At 39.6% G+C, this 25012-nt stretch overlaps 2 protein-coding genes across 5 annotated transcripts in view; both read left to right on the forward strand.

Moving 5' to 3' along the window:
- Positions 1-412: 412 nt before the first annotated feature.
- LOC144013607 (MYND-type zinc finger-containing chromatin reader ZMYND8-like) lies at positions 413-22018 on the forward strand. 2 transcript variants are annotated; one of them, XM_077512685.1, is made up of 23 exons: positions 413-675; positions 837-896; positions 4566-4784; positions 4877-5112; positions 10283-10353; positions 11967-12127; positions 12995-13216; positions 14446-14559; positions 14674-14766; positions 14854-14941; positions 15027-15082; positions 15680-15757; positions 15832-15947; positions 16061-16536; positions 16634-16762; positions 16849-17004; positions 18670-19182; positions 19276-19686; positions 19758-19885; positions 20025-20105; positions 20178-20256; positions 20439-20678; positions 21049-22018. In XM_077512685.1, exons 4-23 carry the CDS (start codon positions 5099-5101, stop codon positions 21252-21254), a joined length of 3432 nt encoding a protein of 1143 aa, XP_077368811.1. In that variant the 5' UTR covers positions 413-675; positions 837-896; positions 4566-4784; positions 4877-5098; the 3' UTR covers positions 21255-22018. The 2 variants fall into 2 exon arrangements, with proteins under 2 accessions (XP_077368811.1, XP_077368812.1); XM_077512686.1 differs by having other exon boundaries at positions 13073-13216.
- Positions 22019-22636: 618 nt separating this feature from the next.
- LOC144013606 (uncharacterized) overlaps positions 22637-25012 on the forward strand; it is a 43155-nt gene continuing 40779 nt past the window's right edge. For 2 of the 3 annotated variants that reach the window (XM_077512681.1, XM_077512683.1), the window contains exon 1: positions 22637-23073. The gene's annotated coding sequence lies outside the window, so the exon portion shown is untranslated. Of the gene's footprint in view, positions 23130-25012 lie in introns of all 3 variants that reach the window. The other variant, XM_077512682.1, reaches the window with a different exon arrangement.

Below are 25012 nucleotides of genomic sequence, written 5' to 3' on the forward strand. Positions count from 1 at the left end.
TTAACAAACTTACAGTCTAATGACATCCAAGAGCTGTACAAAAACTGAGCATCTTAATAAATAAATAAATAAATAAATAAATAAATAATTGATGATGATGATAATAATAATAATAATAATAATAATAATAATAATAATAATAATAATAATAATAATAGCTATCGCTTTAATTTACATTTAGGTTAAATTATGTAAATAATTAAATAATTGGGATAATTTACTTGGTCAGTCTTTATAGTGCCCTTCGGGTTTTCCGATAAAAGAAACATTTATGGAAAAGCGGCTAAGAAAATGGATGGTATGGATGTCTGGAGTCATGAGAAAAATGACCCATCGATGCATGTTATGGAAGTGGCCCCACCAGCTGGGGGTGCTGTGGCTGCGTCAAAGCTTGAAGTCTACCATCAGCACCACCAAGAAAGCCACAGCCACCTTACCTGTTGGTATTTTTTATTTTTTTTAATTCATGTATATGTTTTCTTTTTTCTTTTTTTCTTCTCTTTTTAAATTTTGGCTAGTTTCTTGGTTGGTTCCGAATATCTCCATTGTGTTTTGTCAACAAAACAATTTGACAGTAAGAAGCAGCGTCTCGTCTATTTATCAGCCAATCTATTTTCTGGATCGCAAGACATCAACAGTCTGGTAGACAACGGAGGGGCGGATGGCTGCACTCAGGTAATTATTTCTCAGCCCATGCGTCCTTTTTGTAAGTTTAAATCCCCATGCAGCATTATAGGTATTTCATTGCTATGCATTGGAAATGTTTTAAAGCTGAGCTGTGTAATAGCTCTTGAGTTGAACTAGCCTCACATTGTCCTTTTTGTTTTGGTTGCTAGGTGTCAGTGTGCGATCGACCTGGGAAAGCGCGTCCAGTTCAAGTACTTCTTGAGCTCACCGTAAGACGATTATGTTTCATTGACTTTGTTTAGTTTTAGAGAAGACATTTACATTGTTATCGTTACCGCTCTTAATCCATTTTGTGTTTAATCCTTGCTCTTCATGTCATGTTTTTGCCTTTTTCATATTGTATTAATCGTGGCATATTACAAGTAGATGTAGATAGGAGTATTGTAAGACTGAGACTCTTGATTGCATGTTTGTTAGTGAGCCCCTTTTTTTTTGCTAGTTTCTGAATTTGACTGCCATTCACTTCTGTAATACTTATGTGCTATCCATTCAAATTACTTGCATTCTATATTTTATGTATATGCCACAAGGTATTTTTATGCAAAGAAACTAAAACTGATTATTCTTATTAGTATGTAATGTAAGGCTTCTTTATTAAATTATTTGTGTGAAAATTCCAGTTTTACAGCAGCAAAGAGAAACTGTCTCAGCGCACAATATCATATATCTATTTTCTATAGGCTACTGCTTATCCTCACTAGCATCATGTTTGAGCTGAAATTAAGCCCAAGTATGCTTTTGAACAATTTAGAATCTTACATTAATCTAAAAAGCATATTTCTAGAATGTGAGAGGATGCAAGCATGGGGATAACATGCAAACCCCACACAGTTTGAAACCTGAACTTCAGCGCTGTGAGGCACAGTAGTGTTAAACAACTGATCATTGTGTTGTCCCAGCGATGTTATTCACCCCATAAACGCATTTAAAAAGGCTTCAAAATTACAGACTCAAATGGGAAAAAGAAAATGAATGACTACAGTATCTCACAAAGTGACGATGCCCCTCAGATTTCTGCAGATATTTAATTCTATCTTTTCATTGAACAACACTGAAGAAATAACACTTTGACGCAATGAAAAGTAGTCAGTGATTTCTTATATAACAGTGTAAATTTATTGTTCTCTCAAAAAAAAACCAACTCAAAATACAGCCATTAATAGATGAAATAACATGATATAAGTGTTTTTTCTTGATGTTCGTCCCTATACTTAAAGTTAATGAGAAAACCGCTTAATGGTTATAAAATTCAAAATATTGGAACGAGGAAAGCATTCAGATCATTTCAGCGGTTGAGGTGGACATCAGTGTAGATGTCCACTTGAATTTTGGTGGAAATCATTTTCTGACATCACACATAATTTTCGACTGTCCCATCTTGTCCTTCCTGTAGAGATACCGGTAAATAACCACAAGGGAGCCATGCCATCTTTAACCGGTAGGAATCCCTTGCATTGACTTGCATTGAGGTTGAGTTGTTTGGCTCCAATCAATCATGACTCATTTAATTCTTTGCCGATTTTGACACGGTTTGGTTTGTTAGAGACATCAGACATGCAGTTATGATACTGGACACATGGTTAATTTTATTGTCTCACACGGCTTCAAAGTCTCGGCTGTGAGGTGGTAATAGTCACTGAGGAGATTTTTTTTTCTGGGGGAGCTGGATCCTCCTATATTGAAGAGACACAATATTGTATTGACCTTTTAATGTTGTTGTCATTGACTGTTTCCACCTTTATGAGATTCTGACTGACCACATTTCAAAATCAACATCATTTTACAAGTGGCAGCACTTGTTAAAAGATGGGTAAAATTGTGCTATACATTTTAGTGCCATTTAACAGTGTCATTTGAAATTGGAAATGAATAAATCAATAAATCCGACTTTCCTTTTCAATAATATGCTACCTTTTGAAAAATGTATTGTTGTATTTATATGAATAATTATTATATACTTAAGATATTGGATACTATGTCATGTATACACTATACAATGGGCCAAAAAGTATTTAGTCAGCAACCGATTGGGATAGTTCTTCCCCTTCAAATGATGACAGAGGTCTGTAATTTGCATTATAAGTACACTTCGATGTGAGAGACAGAATGTGAAACGAAATTTTGAAAATCACATATGTAGGATTTTAAATAATTTATTTATAAATTATGGTGGAAAATAACTATTTAGTAAGAGACATACAACCAAGGTTCTGGTTGGGGCTCCACGCAAGCTCTCTTCCTGTGGTGGTGGTGGGGGGGGGGAAACATCAGAATGGAGAGCGAAAATCCCAGAACTACTCGGGGGGGCCTGGTGAATGACCTGCCAAAAGCTGTGACCAAAGTAACAAAGGTTCAGTAAAACACTACGCCGACAGAGAATCAAATCCTGCAGTGCCAGACATGTCCCCCTGCTTAAGCCAGTTCATGTCATGGCCTGTCTGAAGTTTGTTAAAGAGTACTGTATATGGAAGATTTCACCCGCGGGCGACAAAGAAGTGGCTCCATAAGATGCATTTCAAAGTCCTGGAGTGGCCTAGCGAGTCTCACAACATCAAATCAATAGATAATCTGTGAAAGGAGTTGAAAGTCCCGTGTCATCAGGCTACGTCCAGACCCAAAACATCACTCTCTTGAGGAGATCTGCATGGAGGAATGGGTCAAAAATATCAGCTACAGTGTATGCAAATCTGGTGAAGACCTACAATAAACATTTGACCCTTGTCATTGCCAACAAAGTTTATACTACACATATTGGGTTGAACTTGTTTATTGACGAAATACCAATTTTCCCACCACGATTTAAAAATAAATTATTTAAAAATTGTACAATGTGAATTCCAGGATATTTATATTTATTTTAGAGTCTGTGACTCATATTGGAAGTGCACCTATGATGAAAATTACAGACCTCTGTCCTCATTTTAAGTGGGAGAATTTGCACAATTGGCTGACTAAATATACGTTTTTGCCATACACACACAGTACATGTGGGTGGCGTGCATCTAACTGGAGACTGTTTTTCAAGTTAACACACTTTCCTTGAAAGTAAGTTAAAAAAATAATAATAAAGTAAGAAACATTTTCAACGCCCTTTTTTTTTTTTTTTTTGTATCATTCGTAGCCTCATGTCTGATGTTTGCAAAACAAACTGCATGAAAATCACTTCAAAATTCAGCACTCATGAAAAAGGCTCAATAAGTCCCATGAGTCAGGTCATGGTTCAAATTTTCTTCCGGTTTAGGCACCCTGTGGCAGATGAAAATATCCTAATTGAATGAAACATTCAAATCGCATGTTATCTGTTTTTTTTCCTTTTCCCATTTGTGCAAAAAAAAAAATCGGAAATACTCTAAGCACTTTTACACGGTCTCCTCATTTTACCTGCTGATGAGACAGCTTCAGGAGCAACTCAGGGTTCAGTGTCTTGCTCAAGGACACTTCAACATGGTCACAAGGGTTGAGGATTGAACCCATAACTTCAGGTTGAGAGACGACCACTCTACCTCCTGAGCCATGCCGCCCAATTTAATATTTTTGTCCCTCTCCCTCCCTATTTTTCATGGAGAAAGTATATTGAATGATTTATGTACCTGTACAGTGTTTCTTGAAATATTTTTTTGTTTTGGGAAAATTGCAATTGGCATCAATCATATGGCGTCATGATCTACAACGAATAGCAAGGGTTGATTGACACTGTTAATTTTGTCATTAGGCCACAATATTACTATTTTAGTGTGAAGCAATGAAAAGCAAATCATAAACATTCATTTTTAGTACTCTTTGTAAAAAAAAAAAAAAAAAAAAAAAAAAAAAACTATAAAACTACTTTTTGTGTGTGTTGTGTAACAGTATTATTTTTGACTGTATTTTTGTCATAGGTGAAGAGCCCCAGCCTGTCAGCTCATTGAAAATGGCCAGAAGGGAGGGAGGAGTTTAAACAAAGGCCCTCTCCATTTAAAAAAAATAAAAAAATCGGGCTTGTTCAGAGTAGCTGCAGTGTCATGCTTCTCTTGTCTTGCCTCATTTCTTCCTCCTCGGGCAAAAGAGAAGACAACTTTGACTACAATCTACTCTTGGAAACTGCTTACGTGTGGTTTGTATGTCAAACATGTTCATATTAGTCATGTTACATTGTTTTTTAGGCCTAGTAGTCTGCTTATTTTTCTTTCTCTGTGTCTGACACTCACAGAGCTGCCCCTGCCTGCTCTGAACAAAGATAATTACTCAGGAAACGTTTCGGCCAATCAGATGCTGCGTATCATCTTGCCTGCGTGGAGGGCAACCAGTCAGGATCTGGCTAACAACACTGGGGCCTGATCGCCTTGCCTGAAGAGCGGAGCCTTCCACGGCTGAGGGCTGAGAGTGTCCTCCATGTTTTTTAAGTGTTGACATAACAGTGTGTCAGGCAGCCATGCATCCACAGAGGTAAGCTCTGTCTTTATATTCTAGCTCAACTCTCTCGTTACAGCATGGCTTCCTTCTCGTTGTTGTGGTGACTGTTGGTTTCATGACGAATGTGCACACATTGAAATCAGTTTCGTGTGCAGGAGGAGGAGGAGGAGGAGCTGGGGCGGATTGGAGGCCTCGCCAGGCCTCTGTGTTTCACTATGCTGAGGGTGGGGGGTTGGGTAACGACTCTCACCCTTGCTCTCTAGCTTGTGTCTCAGGGTCACATGGGTGCCCCTGACATGCAGGCTGCCATAGAGGAGGAAAAGTGGACCATGGCAAATCCTTTTTTTTTTTTTTTTTTTTTGAGAAGTATTAGATTTTAAAATGGCACCCACGTCTCCTTCCCTTCTATTGTAGCCTGGCAGAGATAGAATGGGGGATGGGTTTGGGGGGAGGAGTAGGAGGGGAGGGGTTGTTATATACCCTTTGTAAGTAGATTGGCTCTGTGTTGTTTTCCTCTGCGTCATGCCAGGCCAGGGAATAGACACTCTGGGGAGAAGTTGCTTACAGTGGATGAAAAGTACATTTAAAAAAAAAGAGAGAAATATTACATAACTGCAAGTATTATATGTGTACCACATCAGTTGGCATGTAAAGTACACATTTTGGCGACAAAAGAAAACTTATTGGATGCCATTCCACGCTCCATTTATGTGAACTGACCCCTTACGAAGTACATTTTAAGTTGGAGGTGGATTTTCTTTCAGTTATTCCTCTCTAAACTTCAAAAGTAAGATAAAGACGCTGATTTACAAGTACAGGCCTTGCGTTTACATTCCAAGGCAACGCCGGCTACACTGCACTATTGTGAAACTGCTACTTCCTCTCCCTTATCCTCGCACAGTGGCCATTTTGTGCTCAGGGATCTCTTCTCAGCTACGGTTGTACTCCTCATAAAGATGACCTGACAGTCAAACATCTTGAATGTAGGTTTAGTTTCCTGGAATATATTTGGGGGTTATTAAGGTCAAGTAAAACATTGCTGATACCACCCTGCTGATACTAATTAATTTATTGTCATTGATAAATTCCAGGAGGTGTCATGTCTCCCCCCCACACTAGAAAGACATGGTAAAACGCTATACTGTACTGTTTTTGACATTGGCTATGAGTAGTAGGCAGAGGATTCATTGTATTTAACTCATTCACTGCCAATGACGACTATAGACGTCAAAAATCCAAGCAAACAGCCAGTGCAAATTTTGACAAGAAATTTGAATTTAGTTTTAGTTTTTCATTGTTTTCATTCATAGTTATTAATCATTGTTGTTATGAATAACAACGATGACAACAATTTCATTGCTAAGTGCTACCATCGTGCGTAGAATGGATTCCTGTTACCCTACAACACGGGCGTTGACGTTCTTGTGATCTGTCTTGGTCTTACTGAGACCACATACTGGGTCTCGGCCTCCAAAAGCCAATTTTAGTCGACTAAAATTGCTCTTTATTTTTGTTGACTAAAATTGGATTCAAACTAAAATACAATCAGGTGACTGAGTTATGACTAAGGCTTTAATTAAATTTAGTCAGAAGACTATAACTAAAACTAAATTCAAATTTCTTTTTTTTTTTATTATTATTAAAATTTAAATTTTAAATTTTTTTTTTTTTTTTTCTCTCAAAATTAACACTGGCTGTTTGCTTGGATTTTTGACGTCTATAGTTGTCATTGGCAGTGAATGAGTTAATTAGCTCAACAAAGTCTATTTTTCCTTGTAATGCCAAGACCTACTGGTATAGGTGTGAAATACCATACAATCTTGAAAGCAGCTGTTGTCCTAATGTTGCACTAACTTAAATGTATGAAGTACGTTACGTCATGTTGTTCCCAACCAAGCTTTTGCACCTATTTTCCACATGCAGAAGTTGAATAGCAAAGCCACTGAGGGATATTTTTGATCCACACATCTCCCAAAGGGCCTATTAAAGTCCACTCTGGTTTATACTGTCATAATCAAGAAGGACAAGGTACATTGAAGGGAAATGAACTGTCTTGCGTGAGGGGGGCGGGGGTGGGGTGGGGGGGGGGTGGAAATCTCTGCATTGCAGCAAAAAAAAAAAAAAAAGCTTTTGAAGAGGGGAGCCAGCACACTGTGATCCGTGTGGCATAACTCAGCTGACCAATAATGTTCCACCCTGTTGGCCCTCCAGCCAATTGCAAATGCGGCAGAGGTTAAAGATTGACAAGCAGAGGGAGAGCAGCAGCGAGAAGGCCCTTCTGGAAAATTCCACAGCCATCTTTAATTCAGCCTTATATAAAATCCAGGTCAATTCTGTTCTTTTATTCAGAACACTCGGAGCTTATTTGCTAATGCGGCCATGTTTTGACGCTGCAACGCTAAAAAGACTTGCATTTTGATTAGGAAAAGCAGATAGTTTAAAAACGGCTGCATTGTAAAATGATTCTTTTCTTTTGCATATGTTAAATACATACCTTGCTTCATTCACCTGCATGTTGTTTGTCTTGACAAAGCCGGTGACATTTGTTTCAGGAGGTTCCATGATACAAACCTGATAATATTCCAGGGGCTTTGCGGCGCAGGGTGGTTGAGATTACGTGAATTGTAGAAATCCCATGTGCTTTCTGTGTGCCTCGTTCTGGAGTAACCTGCTCTTTTGAGAAACTACCTCTTCAGTCACGTGCTTGTTTTATTTCTAATGATTTTGTTTTGAGTTTTAGGGCTCGGTCTGAGGGCCTGCCTGCTTATTTTTTATTTTTATTTTTTTTCCCGTTTGGAGTAATAGTTGAGACTGCAGCAAGAAAAAGCCTATATGGGGGATATTTGTGTAAAAGGCATTCTGCCAATTGTTCTTTTGTCTGTGTATTTAGTGTGTATCCTAACAATTGAACCTGTTATATATTTTAGAGATTTTTTTTTGTATGTCGGATTGCAATCTCGACAGCTCTCTTTGGTCCTTCTGCATGGATGTGCCCGTGTCTGAGTCTGAGCCTGGGAGTGGGGGATGGGGGAGAAGGGGGGAGGGGAGCAAGCTGTGGCCTCCATTTTCTGTGACGAGAGAACCTTGCTCGTCTCTCACAGGAGTGGAATATAAAGGCACTGAGTCAGGGTTGTTTCCGTTTTATCCGTCAGGTACGACTTGCACAGAGGAATTCTGTGTGTTTTTGAACGTGCGACTGTGTGGAATATATGCCAGAATCAGCTGAGGATTTATTTACCTGCTCGTGTGAGGGATCATTGCTGCTGATCTGAGAATGCTCTTTGGATCACCACACATTTTTACATCCTAAATTCCTGTTTGCTTCAGGAATGTCTTTTCATGGCTATGATGTGTGTGTGTCGGGGTCACAGGCCTTTTGTCGAGCAACTCTGCAAGGCAAAGGCTCTCTCTTTTTCAGTGCTTCGGTGCATGTAGCAGCAGGACTCTGCTAGCATTTTTCTTATTTTCATGTGGGCCTCGTTTGTTCACTTAGTCCGGAAGAGGAAGGCCCTGGAGGGGTTGGGGTGTGTGCATGCACGAGTGTGTGACTGTTGGTGGGATGAAACCAGATACCCATATGCCACAGTATGAAAGGAACTCTGCTCAACCCATGTCAGACCTATAGGATCCAATTCAAGTTTCTTTTAAAAAGTTTATAAGCAGAGTTAGAATTTATGCTTGAATAAAAGCTGGTATTAAGAGCAGTATTGACAATGGTAAATTACTACCTTGGATGAAGGAATAGTGTGCGTTTAATGTGTGGTAGAATCATTGATTGATTCCGATGCAGTAAACCTATGAGATGAACAGATACTGCTGGTTGGACAAGGGAACAAGAGGAACATTCCTTCTTTTCAGATGAAAGAAGTAAAAAAACAAAAACTTGGAAATGTGCTACATCAGGTGTGTCAAACTCATGTTAGCTCAGGGCCGCATGGAGGAAAATATATTACCAAGTGGGCCGCATCTGTAAAATAACGGTGTATAACTTAAAAACGATTGCCGTCAATTATACGCAGATTTTCGCTATTTGTGTACCCGCCCTAAATTACGGAGCTCAACTGTAATCATATTGTTCCAAAAAATAATACAAATGCAAATGGAACGCGGCAACATTGAGTCCTGGATGTGTTAAATCTACCTGTTTTGCATATATATATATATATATATATTGTTCCCAGAATGCATTGCGTGGCGCAGTTAATGACATTTTAGGACGCTAATCCTTGTCATATCTATTTGTGTTACCAGTAATTGAATTTGTGTCGTATTTAACACGTTTGTCGGTCTATGATTAAAAATAACAATAATAATTAAACAAACCGTAACTTAAAAAAAAAAAAACAACAACACGTTTTCACGTTCAAAAACCATAATTTTTTTGTTTTTTTAACTTTACAAAATCATCGCGCAGGCCTGATCCGGCCCGCGGGCCTTATGTTTGACACCACTGTGCTACATAGTTGGATTGTGACCTGAAATTCATCATGCTCACTAGTTATCTGAACTGCACCGAACTGTCTCTGGACTAGTCAAGTGGGTCCCCTGCTAGTTGATTTGGAAAGCCAACTTTCAATGTAGCCTACTGTATGTCAAATGTGGCATGTGTATTCCTCTGTTTAAAAATGTTGGATTTAAAATTGTGCCACAAATATACAGCCAGACACACTTGTAAACAGATCCCTTGCTGTTTGCACATACAAATGGGTCCAATGATTGGTCCTTCAGGGGCTTCAAATGTTTAGTGGAGTATTTTTGTCCAGCTTGCAAGTAAGGAATCTACTGCTAACAAAACAATTTCCAATTAGTCGTGCTGAATGCTGTAAATTAATGTCTTCTGAAAATTCCATGTGAAAGCCATGTTTATCTTTCTGAATGTGGACTAGTGCTTAGCAGACAAGAAGGTTGCCATGGTGACTGTTACCATTCTGTCTCCACACGAAGAACAAATTTCATCTGTTTTGTGACCGATGGCTGGGAAAGGATTTGAATTTGGGCCATATACTCTCGTAGATTTTGAAATTTAATGAATGTATAACAATGGAACCCCGCCGAGTCTCTGTTGACAGATCCTCTGGGACGTGGGTGCCTTAGGTGGTGTTCCACTTGTTTACTGTTAATGCCACCATGTTTTTTCTACACCCTTACTGACTTTGTGTTTCTGTTTCTTTTTGTCCCTGGCTGTTTGCTTGGTTCTCTTTAGTCTGGCTGAGGAAGAGATAAAGACAGAGCCGGATGTGGTAGAAGGGATGGATGCATCTGTACGATCCAAAGGTAAGTGACATGTCGAAGCGTTTATTTCCCATTTATTGTAGTGCTTGTATTTGATTATCTGTATACATGACGTATCACATTTAATTGTGCACCAAAACCACCTTGATATGCAGATGTCCAAAATACAGGGAGCAGGAAGACTACAAAAACATCAGCAGCAGACAGTGAAACAGAACTAAACAGCAATAATAAAAGATAAATATAAACATTACATTTTGAATTTAGCTGGTTGGATATTTACAATCATCTCCTTGACTCAAACATTTAATAAACAAACTATAACTGTTTGCACCTTGTAACCCAGTAGTGGTAGACACCGTTGCTCTCCCTCTATCTCTCTATCTCTATATCTCTCTAACTAACATATGTACGTACCCAAACAGGAAGTAATTGTGGAATCTAAACCGGAAGTAATTGTTTACAGAATATTATTGAAATAATTTCACCCAGATTTAACAGAATCCATCCATTTTCTTGACCGCTTATTCCTCACAAGGGTCATGGGGGGTGCTGGCGCCTATCTCAGCTGACTCTGGGACGTAGGCGGGGGACACCCTGGACAGGTTGCCAGCCAATCGCAGAGCACACAGAGACAAACAACCATCCACACTCACAAACACACCTAGAGACAATTCGGAGCACCCAATTAACCTGCCATGCATGTCTTTGGAATGTGAGAGGAGACCGGAGTACCCGGAGAAGACCCACACGGGCACGGGGAGAACATGCAAACTCCACCCAGGAAGGCCGGAGCCTGGACTCGAACCGGAGTCCTCAGAACTGGGAGGCGGACGTGCTAACCAGTCATCCACCGAGCCGCCCTTAACAGAATCCCACAACCAATAAATATACATAAATAAAATATTAGACTCAAATATTGCAGATTTGTGTTGTTGAGAATGGCAAAGTGAAGTGACGTCATCTTTACAAATGGGGTAGATTTCGGAAATGGGGTATTTCCGACTTCCGGGTTTCATACGTCAGCGCCGTTTCCGGCCACTGCTGTACCCCATTTGGCTCGTTCTGCCTCCTTAGCCAATCATAGCCTGCAAGGCAACAAGTCTCAGCAGATATCCTTTCTTGAACACAGGAGTAGTCACTCTCACACGTTTACAGTATATTCAATGCAGTCCTCTTAAGCAACACACACAAATAAACACACGAGAGAAACGCAAAGTGTGCTTCCTTCAGTCATTAGCAAAACAGGCGTCCGTCCATCTGTGAGTGGTACGTTGGTACCCGTGACGATTACACTGACTGACGAATGAAAAGCCACGTCTGCCGTTGCTTTGTCCGCCATTTTTTTTTTTTTTAGTTTCTTGTTATTCGTCAGATAAATAGGGGCCACTCCCGACGGACTGCCCACCTCTGCTAAATACATTAATGTCGCAGTTTCCTCAAATGCACATACCTAAGTGTTGCTTCACAGTGATGATCATAATGCCGTCACACAAAATGCACACTTCCGCGCTAATTATAATGTTGTCAGTGTTATCTTGATTGTTTTAATCAGTCTGTGTTTGTAAAGAAGTAAAGTTAAGTTTTATTGGTACCCCAGCCCTTCAGCGTGGCATGAGTTCTGTACGATGACCTGTTTGTGCGTCTGTATGTAGCCCCTGATCCACCGGGGTCAGCTGAACGTTCTTTGGCACCCCAGAAGAGGAAGGTGTCCAGTCCCACCCACTCGTCCAATGGACACTCTCCGTCTGACACTTCCTCCAGTCCACTCAAAAAAAAGAAGAAGCCTGGGGCCATGAACTCTAACAAAGACCAGGTAATGGGAACCAATGTTGTTGGGGGTGAAATTCGAAGGTTTGACTGCACTTGTGTCCTTGAACCACCAGAGTTTGGCACTAATAACTTAATTTTTAAACCAAGCACTATTTGGTGCTTTTGCCATCCAATTGAAAGATAATGTACTTCATCCCGCAAACTGAATACATTCCCTTTTTTTTATGTGTTGCACAAAATGAACTGTATGTAATGAGTTGGAGGTTTTGAATGTTACTTAAATTGCAAGCTGAAACTTGGACACAATGTGCTTCTAGAACCTGTTGTGAAAAAGATTTGAAAGTAGCTTGAAGAATGTATGGTCAATGCGAAGTAAATTTCTACTTATACAGTAGATACAAATCGCACTTGGTGGTTTTTAAGGCTTTTTGACATGTGACAACTTTGGTTCAATCACGACTAAGAAGTGGACTCTTTTCTGCATGCTCGATCTTGCTATGATCTAAGCATTGACATCTGAACACTACATGTGGATACATGTGGATAAATAGGGAACCTAACATGACAATGTTTGCGTGAAGCAAGTTTGTTTAAAAAAAAATAAAAAATGATTCTTTCAAAACAATTTGTAGCCTTCATCTAGCAGATTCAGTCAGTCAGATCATGACTTACTGAATCACCATTTTCACAGAACTCAGTCCCTAAACTTGTTAAACCAGTTGTGTTTGATCCGCAGTTGAAATTGTCACATGATCGGATATAGAGATTAGCTTCTTGAGTTTATTTTCTGTCCTTGCTTACCTGGCCTACCCCACTGTGTTGTTGCCTTATTTGTGTTGCACTGCACCTTTTTTTGTGTTCCTGCGTGTTTTTTGAAACTTGCCCCCTTTTTCTCTTGCCTGCATTTCAGTCAGAGCTAAGACATGGTCCCTTTTACTATATGAAGCAGCCAGCACTCACCACAGACCCTGTTGATGTTGTACCGCAGGACGGCAGGAATGACTTCTACTGCTGGCTGTGCCACCGCGAGGGCCAGGTGCTCTGCTGTGAGCTCTGCCCCAGGGTGTACCACGCCAAGTGCCTCAAACTACCAGCTGAGCCTGAGGGCGACTGGTTCTGTCCCGAGTGTGAGGTATCTCAGTGGATACGTGTGTGTGCATGTGTGCGTGCGTTTATTCGGGCTGTGTGGTTATGAAAAAAATTAGAATCACAAATGTTTTTGATTGATATTGAAATCATAATTAATAGACACCATGCATGCATTCATTTAAAAACTTAATATTTATTCAATCACCAACCCCGACTTAAAATATAATACTTGAAAGAACAAAAAAATGAACAAGGAACAAAGTAAATAATATAAAAAATACCGGTACATATTTGCTGTTCCTGCTGTGTGCGCCTTGGCCTATTAGGGGCAGTGTGGAGCAGTGAATGCATGGAGTAACATGTTTTTCACAGATTAGAAATATATCCCTTTGATTATTGTTAATTATTCATGTGTATGTCTTATTGTAGCGTTTATGTGTGAATATTTGTTATTTGATGGAAAATTACTCCCACAAGTCAATGCTGATTTTCAATTGGGCTGATTAGTCAATGGGATTTTACATTAACAGCTAGTACTAGTTAGTGCCTAGTAGGCCTATTTCTTGTATTTTATAGTTGTAGTAGTAGTTTAACTCCAACTGGGCTGTCATTAAACAGTTTAAATCATGCTCTGGGAGGGCAGAATAACATTCGTCACACGCGTCCTGCACAAGCAATATGGTGCATTCACAATGCAGGAACTTGCAAGCACATTACACATTAATCATTTTTCTTTGATTGAAATGTTTTTAGTATCGTGAGAATCTAAACTCAAAATCATGATTCAATTTTGATTACTGGTTATTGGTTGATTACTGGCTCAGCCCTAGTGTGTCGTCTGCGTGCCTGTGCCTGTGTGTGCGTGTGCGCGTGCGTGTCTGTGTAAAACGCAAAAAAAAAAAAAATCCACATCATAAATACAAAATTGCTAATATCTCTGTAAGTATTGGATTGTTGCAATTCTAATATTGAAGCCAGTGGAAGAAATATAATTGGTGCTAGCCCTGGGTGACGGGCTCTCTGTTGTGGTGTAGAAGAGGCTTCAGTAAATTGCTTTCATTTGTTGCATCTAATCTTACAACTCTCATTTTTTGGGGGGAAATGCACGGAGCAGCCTTTCAATGATCATCTCACTTTGAACATTTGTCATTTTGTACAGCAATCAAATTTTAGAAAATGTGACGTGTGAATAAATGTTCAACCAACTATTGCTGAAGTCAGTCCTCGCTTGTTAATTTGCCATTCATAAAACATTTGTTGTTGTTGTTGCAGAAAATAACAGTTGCTGAATGCATTGAAACACAAAGCAAAGCAATGACCATGCTGAATATAGACCAACTCTCTTACTTACTCAAATTTGCACTCCAAAAGATTAAGCAGCCTGGGGTAAGTCCATAGAGTTGACATATTGTTGCAACTGCAGGAAATATAAGCTTGAATTAACAGACACAAACTCTTTCTGATACATCCATGCTTCCTTTATTTGTTCATACTGAGCAGACAGAGCCCTTTCAGAAGCCTGTGTCCTTGGAACAGCATCCTGACTATGCTGAGTACATTTTTCACCCCATGGATTTGTCTACTTTAGAGAAGGTAGTATTAATATGTTTTTCAATTTTCAGATAAGACGCTATCACCCTTCATAGAATATTGACACATTCAACCCCTGTTTCAAAACAGAATATCAAGAAGAAAATGTATGGCTGCACTGAAGCCTTTCTGGCTGATATGAAGTGGATCTTACACAATTGCATCATTTATAATGGAGGTAGACCACTGACATGTTCACGCAACAAACTTGTTTGCAAAGTAAGAATGGAAAATCACAATCTGCGCTTTTTAATTTATTCCAGGAAATCACAAATTAACAGCAACAGCAAAAGTCATTGTCAAGATATGTGAGCATGAGGTAAATAAATATTATCCATTTCAGTTTGAAACCGTATTTTCCGCACTATAAGGCACACCTCATTATAAGGCGCACCTTCAATGTATGACATATTTTCAAACTTTTTTCATATATAAGGCGCTACAGTAGAGGCTGGGGTTACGTTATGCATCCATTAGATGGTGCTGCGCTAAAGGGAATGTCAACAAAACAGTCAGATAGGTCAGTCAAACTTTATTAATAGATTACAAACCAGCTTTCTGACAACTCCATTCACTCCCAAAATGAATAAACAGCTGTTTTTTTTAATTTTCTCTGAGGTAAAATATTAGTATTAGCTAGTGAACGAAGATGGCGGGATCTTCTGCGCATGCGCGTCACCGATCGTGCAGGGTCACCGATAGCGTCTTGACAGCGAGACCTGTTGCGGCTCAATATTGATCCATATATAAGGCGCACTGGATTATAAGGCGCATGGTCAGCTTTTGAAAAAATTGAAGGCTTTTAGGTGCGCCTTATAGTGCGGAAAATACGGTAATTGTTTGTTTGTTGTAATTCGTGAATACATGTAATGTTTGTCTTTATCATGCTTTTGCTTTTTTTTTTTTTTTTTTTTAGATGAATGAGATTGAAGTATGCCCAGAGTGCTACCTGTCTTCCTGCCAAAAAAGGGACAACTGGTTCTGTGAGCCATGCGTACGTTATTGACATGATTTGGAATATGTGTGTGTTTAATCTTGATTTTGATTGTTATTCTTTGAAATTATCAGAGTCAGCCTCATACACTGGTGTGGGCTAAGCTGAAAGGTTTTCCTTTCTGGCCAGCAAAAGCTCTTCGTGAAAAGGATGGGCAGGTAGATGCACGGTTCTTTGGACAACATGACAGGTGAGCTAAACTCCTGAGATTAGTGTACTGCTTGCGTTGTAGCATGGCACGGCAAAATATAGTCAAGCTGTATCTAATTGTATCCTTTAAAATTTGCCTTACTTTTTGTGCAGAGCTTGGGTCCCCATCAATAACTGCTACCTCATGTCCAAAGAGATCCCTTTCTCCGTCAAGAAGACAAAGAGCATTTTCAACAGTGCCATGCAAGAAATGGAAGTTTATGTAGAAAACATTCGTAAGAAATTTGGAGTTTTTAACTATGCGCCATTTCGAACTCCGTACACGCCCAACAATCAGCTTCAAATGCTGCTGGACCCTTCCAACCCTAGCGCTGGTACAGTAAAAACAGAGAAACCTGATAAACTGCGCTTTAACTTTGATTTAACGGCATCCCCAAAGATGGTTCTTACTAAGAGCTCCACACCCAGTGGTATGAACCGGAGAGTCTCCATGACAGACATGCCTCGGTCCCCTATGAGTACAAACTCTTCGGTTCACACGGGGTCCGACGGGGAGCAAGATATAGAAAAGGCCAGTAGAAATTCCGCCTTTCACTACAGCACTGGAGAGGAATCCATGGACTGTACCGGTAAGTGCTCGTGTCTCTTACCTGACTCCATAATACAGATGTTAGTCAAATACACAGAAAAGCAAACTTGCTAGCATACGTTTTGTTGTAATTGCAGCATCTCCTGTCTCAGGAAAGGGTGCTCCAGCAGGCAGCTTGACAGGCAGCCCAAAGCCACTCAACCCTAGCTTGGTCCCCAAGCAGGAGAGGCCAGCGTCCACAGGTGGCATCCTCAATCTCAACCTAGGTCAGCGCCACAAAATGATTCCTTTGTCGCAATATCACATATATACCCAGTCCACGCAATGATAGACTTTTCTATTTTCTGTTCAGATCGAGTGAAAGCTGAGATGGACCTGAGAGAGTTGAGCGAGAGTGTGCAGCAGCAGCAGCAACAACAGCAGCAATCGGGGTCCGCAGCCCTCCCCACACCAAAGAGACCCATCAGGAGCCTCGACAAGACTATTGAAAGTTGCAAGGCTCAGCTGGGTAATTACAAAACCCATGATTATGACTTGTATGATTTTTTTTTTTTTTTTTTTTTAAAGCAGTTTGTAAGTAACTTTATGGCAATATCTGCACAAGTAATTTGGATGTCATAATGGCTTGTAATGAGGAGAATAGTGTCTCTGGCTCTAATTACACAGCAGTACATACACTCATTATTCTGTGGAACAATTCCAGTGTGCATATTGGCTCCGCAAGGAAGAAAAAACATGGAATTGGATTTCCTCAGATCAGAATCGGGCCGCTTCCAAATTTTACTACAGCATAAATTGACAGATCGAATACATCCCGTATGTATTGTGTAATGCTTACCCGCTATACAAGTATTGCGGTTCGTCGTTCACTCTCCTGCTATGTGAGGATTTTTAAGATAATGTTCTGTAAAAGGCTCCAGCACACCCATGACCCTAGTGAGGATAAGTGATTTGGAAATTTAATGAATGAATGTTTTTTGCAGTATACTTGCCTGCTGTACTCACTTACTGTGTCTTTTTAATTTCATGTGGCCGTAAAAGCACTTTGATTTGCCTTTTGTATGAATTGTAATCTACAACTAAACATGCCTTGCCTTACTGTAATGCCCTCACGTGGGGAAGGAGAGCCACCTGATGAATTTTTCATTTGTTTATTGAATGCCAGCAGACCAGTAAAACACAATAAGCGCACTAACACTGAAGTTACTTTCGGCCACAGCTCTCGCCCAGTCACTTGTATGCAGACTTTCAAGTCATGCACGACCCCACCAGGCCCTGCCTCTTAAAGGCACATGCATATATCTATCACAGAGACTACAATACGTACAGTAAGTAGTGCTAGTAGCTATGTATTTTAGAGGGTTCCTGCGGGGTTTTAAAAAGTCTTGAAAGCATTGAATTTATGAATTTGGAAATAATACCTTAACAAGTCTTGAATTTTGATATGTGTCTTAAATTTTATGCTGTATGTGAATTCCCCCCGCGACCCTTGTGAGGAATAAGCAGTCAAGAAAATGGATGGATGGATGTGAATTCCCCATGTCCCATTTCTCCTCAGAAGTGTGATTTGTCATTTAGATCAATTAGCCTTAAATAAAGAGAGCGGAGACCCAGGACAAAATTGTTACCATCTATGGTTCAAATACAATGAAAGTTTGCTGGAGGTCATGCAGGTTTTTTTTTTTTTTTTTTTTTTAATAACTTATTTACCGATACGGCTGTGTAATAGGTATTAAGTTTTTTTTTAAATGTCTTAAAAAGTTTCAATTTAACTTGATGAAACCTGTAGGAACCCTGATTTTATGTTTTTTAATTTTGGAGATAAACGAGCTCTGAGCTAGTTTACAGAATCCTGCTATCTGTCTACAGGTACATATTTAATTGTGGAAGGTTGCTTTGGAGCAAAAAAAAAAAAAAAAAAAAAAAAAAAGACCTTACTGCTTTAACTGTGGTTTCTGTTTCTATAATTATTGTCAATTGTGCAACCATTCAACCATCCATTTTCTAAACCACTTATTCCTCACAAGTGTCGGGGGGTGCCGGAGCCTATCCCAGTTGGCTTCAGGCAGTAGGCGCGGTACACCCTGAACTGGTTGCCAGCCAATTGCAGACTGTGCAACCATGGATTTTGTATTTTTTATTTGAAGTTTAACCTCTTCTTCCTCTTTTGCAGGGATAGATGAAATCTCTGAAGATGTATATAAAGGTGTGGATCATAGTGACACAGAAGACTCTGATAAATCTGACTCGAGTGACAGCGAGTATGCCAGTGACGAGGAACACAAGCCAAAGAGCTCTGTACAGGATGAAAAGGTGAAAGTGGATCGAAAGAGGCCCAGAGCAAATGCAGAAGCTGAGAATAAGGACTCAGTTGGAGGGATGGGGGAAAAATCCACCACTGCTACCCAGATCAAAGAGAAGCAGGGTAGCAATGGACAAGATGAGACCCTTCAAGAAAAGCCCCGTGTTACTCAGGCTCAGCCCATCACTGACAAGCCTAAAGCCTCAGAGGAGGGGAGAACATCTAATGCGACCTCAGTGGCAGAGCAAGACTCAGATTCTGAAAGAGAGCTGGTGATTGACCTCGGAGATGAACATGGAGCACGTGACTCAAAGAGGTCAAGAAAAGACACTGGTAGCTCTTCTACCAAAACCCCCAAAGAGACCAACGCTGCCAAATTGGAGAGTAAGGCATTTTATAAATGATTCCCCACGTTTGCTATTTGAGAGGAAATAATCATCACATTTCAATCCCATCTCAATATTTTCTTTTTCCCAGGTAAGGTAACAACTTCCACTGCAGCAGTTGCGTCGGCTGCTTCCACCCTGAAAGATGGCTCGCAGCCTTCCTCAACTGCTCTCAACCCGGTTCCCACTGTCCCATCCGGCCAGTCCAGTTCTGCCTCGGCTACCAGCACCACTTCAAGCACTCCCTCCACCTCGGCTGCATCAACTTCACCGGCAGTGAAGAAACAGCGCCCCCTCTTGCCCAAAGAAACAGTCCAGGCTGTGCAGCGAGCAGTCGTTTGGAATCCCACCAAATTGCAGACTTCCTCTCAGAAGGGTCATGTTCAGAAGCAGCAACAGGCAGAGCAGTCGACTGCACAGTCACAAGGACAGGTGCAGACACAAAGTCAGTCTCAGCAGAATTCTTCAAGTACCCGCTACCAGACCAGACAAGCAGCCAAAGGTATTTACACGCATTAACATTGATGTCAATATTATCTAATTTTAATATAATCTATTTTTGAACCCATCTAGTTCAATTAAAAGACTCTCCTCAGAGTACTTCAGCGTCAAGTAGCTCATCTTTGTACTTGTCAGGAGACTTGCCAATTCCCATTGCTTCTGCAGATGTAGCTGCAGATATAGCCAGATACACAAACAAAGTAAGTCCTTAACATAGATAAACTGCACTTCTACATTGTGAAAAGCTTGATGCCTTTAATTGGTCTGCTATTTTACGATAGCTTTATTTCTTCATTTACTGTTCAAAGTCATTGACAAGGTCTTACAAATCCTTTGCAGATTGTGGACTCAATAAAAGGAACAATGACTGAAATCTACAATGACCTTTCGAAAAGCACTTCCGGAAATACAATCGCAGAGGTGAATGTTTTCATGATTACACTTTGTAACACCTCACAAGAGTTGCCGTTAACTGGTTTTGTTGTTCCGTAGATTCGACGGCTGAGGATAGAGATCGAGAAACTTCAGTGGTTGCATCAACAAGAGTTGTCCGAAATGAAGCACAATCTGGGTATGTGTCGATATGGCCGGTATTTTTTATTTTTCAATAGTTATGCATACTAAATGTTAACATATGAAAGTAAACACTATAAGATTGCATTCAAGGAAAGTTCGCCCTTAAACCGGCTTTCAATTAGGAAAGAATGAAGATGTTTTTGTTTGTTTCTTTGTTGTCATCCAACCGTCACATAGAACTGACAATGGCAGAGATGAGGCAGAGTCTGGAGCAGGAGAGAGAAAGGCTGGTAGCGGAGGTGAAAAAGCAGATGGAATTGGAAAAGCAGCAGGCTGTGGATGAGACGAAGAAAAAACAGTGGTGCGCCAACTGCAGGAAGGAGGCCATCTTCTATTGTTGTTGGAACACAAGTTACTGTGATTACCCCTGCCAGCAAGCCCACTGGCCAGAACACATGAAGTCCTGCACGCAGTCGGGTAATAAAACCCATCTCATGAAACAACATCTCCTTTCCAGTTAAGGTGTTGAATCGTCAACAAAATAAAGTTCATAATCATCGTTTACTGTCTGATTCAAAACCCAAAACATAACATAAATGTACAAAAGCTAAATGTCACTTAATGACACACTAATTTAATGAATCATTATCAAAATTCACATGCACATCTCGACTTATGTCAACTTTAACCAATAAAAATATCAAAACAATTCCAGTAGTATTTTGGATTTTATGGGCATTAAACTTTTTCTCAACATACAGTGCGCTTATTAGATGTAAGCTTTCAAGTACAACTGTATTTACAGTGATCATTTTATTGATGTGTTGCATTTTTCTTGGGCCTACAGCTTCAGCTTCACAACAAGAACCAGAGACTGAGCCCAACACAGACACTTTGGCCAAATCGACAGACAATTCCCCGGTCGCACAAACTCTGACTGCCCCAGCAGGAGCAGCTGTACCCTCCTCCTCCTCATCATCCATATCTGAAAAAAGCAACTCTCCCACATATATTGACAAGAGCAAGGAGAGTGCTGGGGTAACTGTCACATAATTGCCACTCCACGTGATTCCAAGGTGGATGTGGCCCTTGCTGTGTCACACTTGGAACATCAATGCTTTCACATTTCGGTTTCCATTCCCGAATGCTTGGAGGACATTTTTGTTAGTTTTTTTTTTTATGTTCTTGCAGATTCATCATATGAAAATATTTGGTTAATTAACACAAAACAAATGTGATTCTCGATGTTGCCATACTGTAGTTTTGTTATCGGTATGTTACCACTTCATTTCTTGTCTGAACAAGATTGTAACTAACTGCAGTATCATTTTGTTACACTAACATGTTTCATTGCTGCTCTCAAATGTTTATTTGCTAATCATCATACCATGTGAGATGTTGAAACAGCCATGAATAATTGGTTCTCAATTATCACGGTCCCATCAGATGTTTTGCATCTTTTTTTTTTTTTTCTAATCATGTCCCTTTTCAAGTCATGCTTTACTTTTTTCATCCCACTTTGTATAGGTCTAAGTAAAGAAAATGATGTGATTTATGAAAAAGATCTACAACATTTAAGTGTAAAAAGTTTTTGTAAGAAGATACATGAACAATATTTATTATGTTTTATAGTACGTTTTGATGAAACCACATTTTTATGTGTCTACAATTTATTTGACCTAAAATACTTATGAATGTCAGTACTGGGTGAAGTCTGTTGAACTGTTTTTCCAAAGTTAACGTAAATTCCGGTCAGACTGTTTGAAATTGTGTATACTTGAATAGAAACTAAGGTTGGGCTGGTTATGATTACACGAGCATGTGTAATTTGATTTTGTGTTCGTTCTTGTTTACATATTGTAAATACGGTAAAATGACTCTTGAAGAAAATACACGTTCCCCTTATTTTGCCGCTGATTGGTTCGCTTGGGGTTAAATAAATTTCTATATATTACAGTACATCCAACTTGACTGCTGCAAGAGCCACTGTCCTTCCTGTTTTCCAAGTTTCCCCTCGTTCAACACAGCTGACTCAAACTATCAGCTCGTCAGCAAGCTCTGGAGAAACCTTTTAATGATCCTGTTCATCGAATCAGGTGTGTTGGTTGAGGGAGACATGAAAAACAAGCATGACAGTGGCTTTCAATGACCAGGGCTCCCTACCCCTGTTCTACTGTATCATAGTGACCATCCTTTGTAGGTAATATAATCTGGGAGAAAGTTTGGCTCTTGCCACAAATTCTTCATTCGGGACAAAATTAAAGAGCTTTGCATTGATTTCCCCTATATTTTTGTGTTTTTTAAAGAAAGATTTAGATCTTAATTGCAGCCTATGTGGCGAGATAAGAGAGCCATTAGTTGATTTATTCTGGTCTTGACTCTTGTCCATGTAGCTTTTCTGTATTTTGAAAACATGTACCATTGGTGTCATTGAATGTGATAAGACTGATAAATACTGATAAACGTTAATTTAGCAAAAATAGATCAAAATGCATGAATGAGAAAGCAAATTTCGATTAGTTGTATTTTTCTAAATTATCTACTTCTACGAATTAAAAAGCTGTCAAGGCAAAATTAGTGCAAACTTGTCCACAAAATAGTCTGATTTTATACTGTGTCTTTTCTATTTTATTTATTTTTTTAATCTGTTTTTATTTTATTTAGCTTTTATATCCTCTGTAATGAAACAACTTTTTGTTGTTTAAATAAAGTTTAATAGAGAAAAACGGAAACGGAAATAAGTATCGGGAACTCACACTCGCAGCAGTCTCGCGATATCCTGGAAGTAGAGCAAGACAAAATGGACGGTTGTGCTAACAAGCTAACAGGACAATTCCAGTGTTAGTTGGATAATAATCCACTTGTGTCGGAGGTATGCGTTCTGATTTCCTCGTGGCGTCCACGCAAAACAACACACAGCCGTTAAAGGTTAGATTTGTCTTAGTACACACATTAGCAGATCATCGAATTTTACTAGATTGACGAGCTCGTAAGCGTTAGCTAAACGAGCTATACGCAATGTCGTCTGCTTAACTCGTCTGTTCAACTGCTCTTTTGTGCAAATATCAAAGTGTTTGTGGCCAAGAGCGCTTTCCTTCCTTGTAACGGTCCGGCGCTTGATTATGAAAACGTATTCATCGTTTGGTTAGTTGAATGTCTTGACTATTCAGAATTCAGAAAATGACTTTCGATTTTTGTAATGCGTGCCAGCCCTATTTCCCATGTTGTCACCCCCAAAAGAGAAAGTAGCTATAAGCCGAGTAGCCAACTATCTGAACCCAGAAATGCTAGGTACAGTACACCGAAAGTGTTATTGTAAACATGTGAAGTATGGGTCCCCCACTATACAGGAACTGCCTGTATAGGAGCTTGGACATATTGAGCATTTTCACAATAGCATTATTCTTATTCTCATTTTGACCACGCGTTTTGCACTGTTATGTATTATCTAATGTGTTGCAGTTTACTACATGATTTTGAATAGCCAATTATTTTATATTCCAATTTATGTGGTGTGATTTGAGGTTAGTTCTTATGGTAAACACAGCTTACATTTCAGAGTCACATGTTCTCTTGTTAATAATATATGAATGCATTGTTTGTTTTCAGGTTGTAGTGAACCTGAATCCCCTTCTGAAAAATTCACAGCTTGCAACAAAATTAAATTTGGGATAAACGATAAATATTTGCTAGGTTGAATGTTAAGCATGGGAGGAAAAAAATAATGCAGTTATGTATTGACATAACTTGGAACCAAGAGTACGATCCATATTAACGGAGGAGCTTTTTAAGCCACCCAGTAACATTACACTAGTTGCCACCATGTGAGCACAACAACCTATGTACAAATATAGGAAGATCATTTGTTGACATTTTTTAGCGCATGCACGGATGACTGTGTGGCAGAAAATAATATAGAAACACCCTACTCAAAGAAAGTTAGCGGGTGAAATTGTCGCTATTTAAGCACTTTAACGGGCGGAGGAGGTTTACGGAGAAGCTTAATGTATGTAGTGGCGACAAAACTGATACTATTGAAAGCCCATATGAGATGTGGGATGATGACAAAATTTGCTCCGACTCACGTGTTTCCTGGCCACACATCGGCTTTTGGGACTTTTACTCTTATTTAACATAAAGCCCTGTGCAAAGCTGGGTAATTATTCTTCATTAAAGTGTTCTTTGTGGCGCCGAAGGGAAGGAGGGTCTATTGCATTACATTTGAGTTTGTGGAAGTACGTCAATCCAAAACCAATCCCCTGAAACAGTCAACAATCATTAGTTCCATGGAGGAATTATGTCAACAAGCCATTGCAACAAGCACGACACCTTATTTTTTATTTACTTTTGGAAATGCAGTGACTTCTTTAGTACAGTGACACTTGTCCTGTGCTGTGAGAATTTCAATGGCATCTGGTCTCTAGTTTTAACAACTGAAATCAGATCTTGCACACTTCTTTTCAAATCCATTTTGGAGAAACATACAGTCATGTTACGTAGCAGCATGCTAGCATTTTAGCACCTTTAATTGAGCTGTCAGGATAGGACAACTATAGCTAGCTACTGCGTACACATGCAGGTATCTAAAGCACAGATGCAGAATGCAGTATTTAGTATTTATTCGGAGAAGATGAACAATATGTGGACACGCAATTATAAAACTAGGCGCAAACTATATATATTTTGTCTCATTTATAGGGATCAATAACACAATTCTGATACTCGTTGCCTTTTGATCCCCTGTTCGTAACGCCGGACGGTTCTTTATCCTTCTGGTTTAGCGATCCAGGATCCCATTTCAAGACGAGGAA

Source organism: Festucalex cinctus, chromosome 2 (assembly GCF_051991245.1).
Source record: "Festucalex cinctus isolate MCC-2025b chromosome 2, RoL_Fcin_1.0, whole genome shotgun sequence".
NCBI lineage: Eukaryota > Metazoa > Chordata > Actinopteri > Syngnathiformes > Syngnathidae > Festucalex > Festucalex cinctus.

What these genes read in the sequence shown, in the direction of transcription:
- LOC144013607 (XM_077512685.1), top strand. An exon ending in GGTTCTGTCCCGAGTGTGAG is followed by an intron (nt 13,217 to 14,445) that starts GTATCTCAGTGG and finishes TTGTTGTTGCAG; the next exon opens with AAAATAACAGTTGCTGAATG. An exon ending in TTCTTTGGACAACATGACAG is followed by an intron (nt 15,948 to 16,060) that starts GTGAGCTAAACT and finishes CTTTTTGTGCAG; the next exon opens with AGCTTGGGTCCCCATCAATA.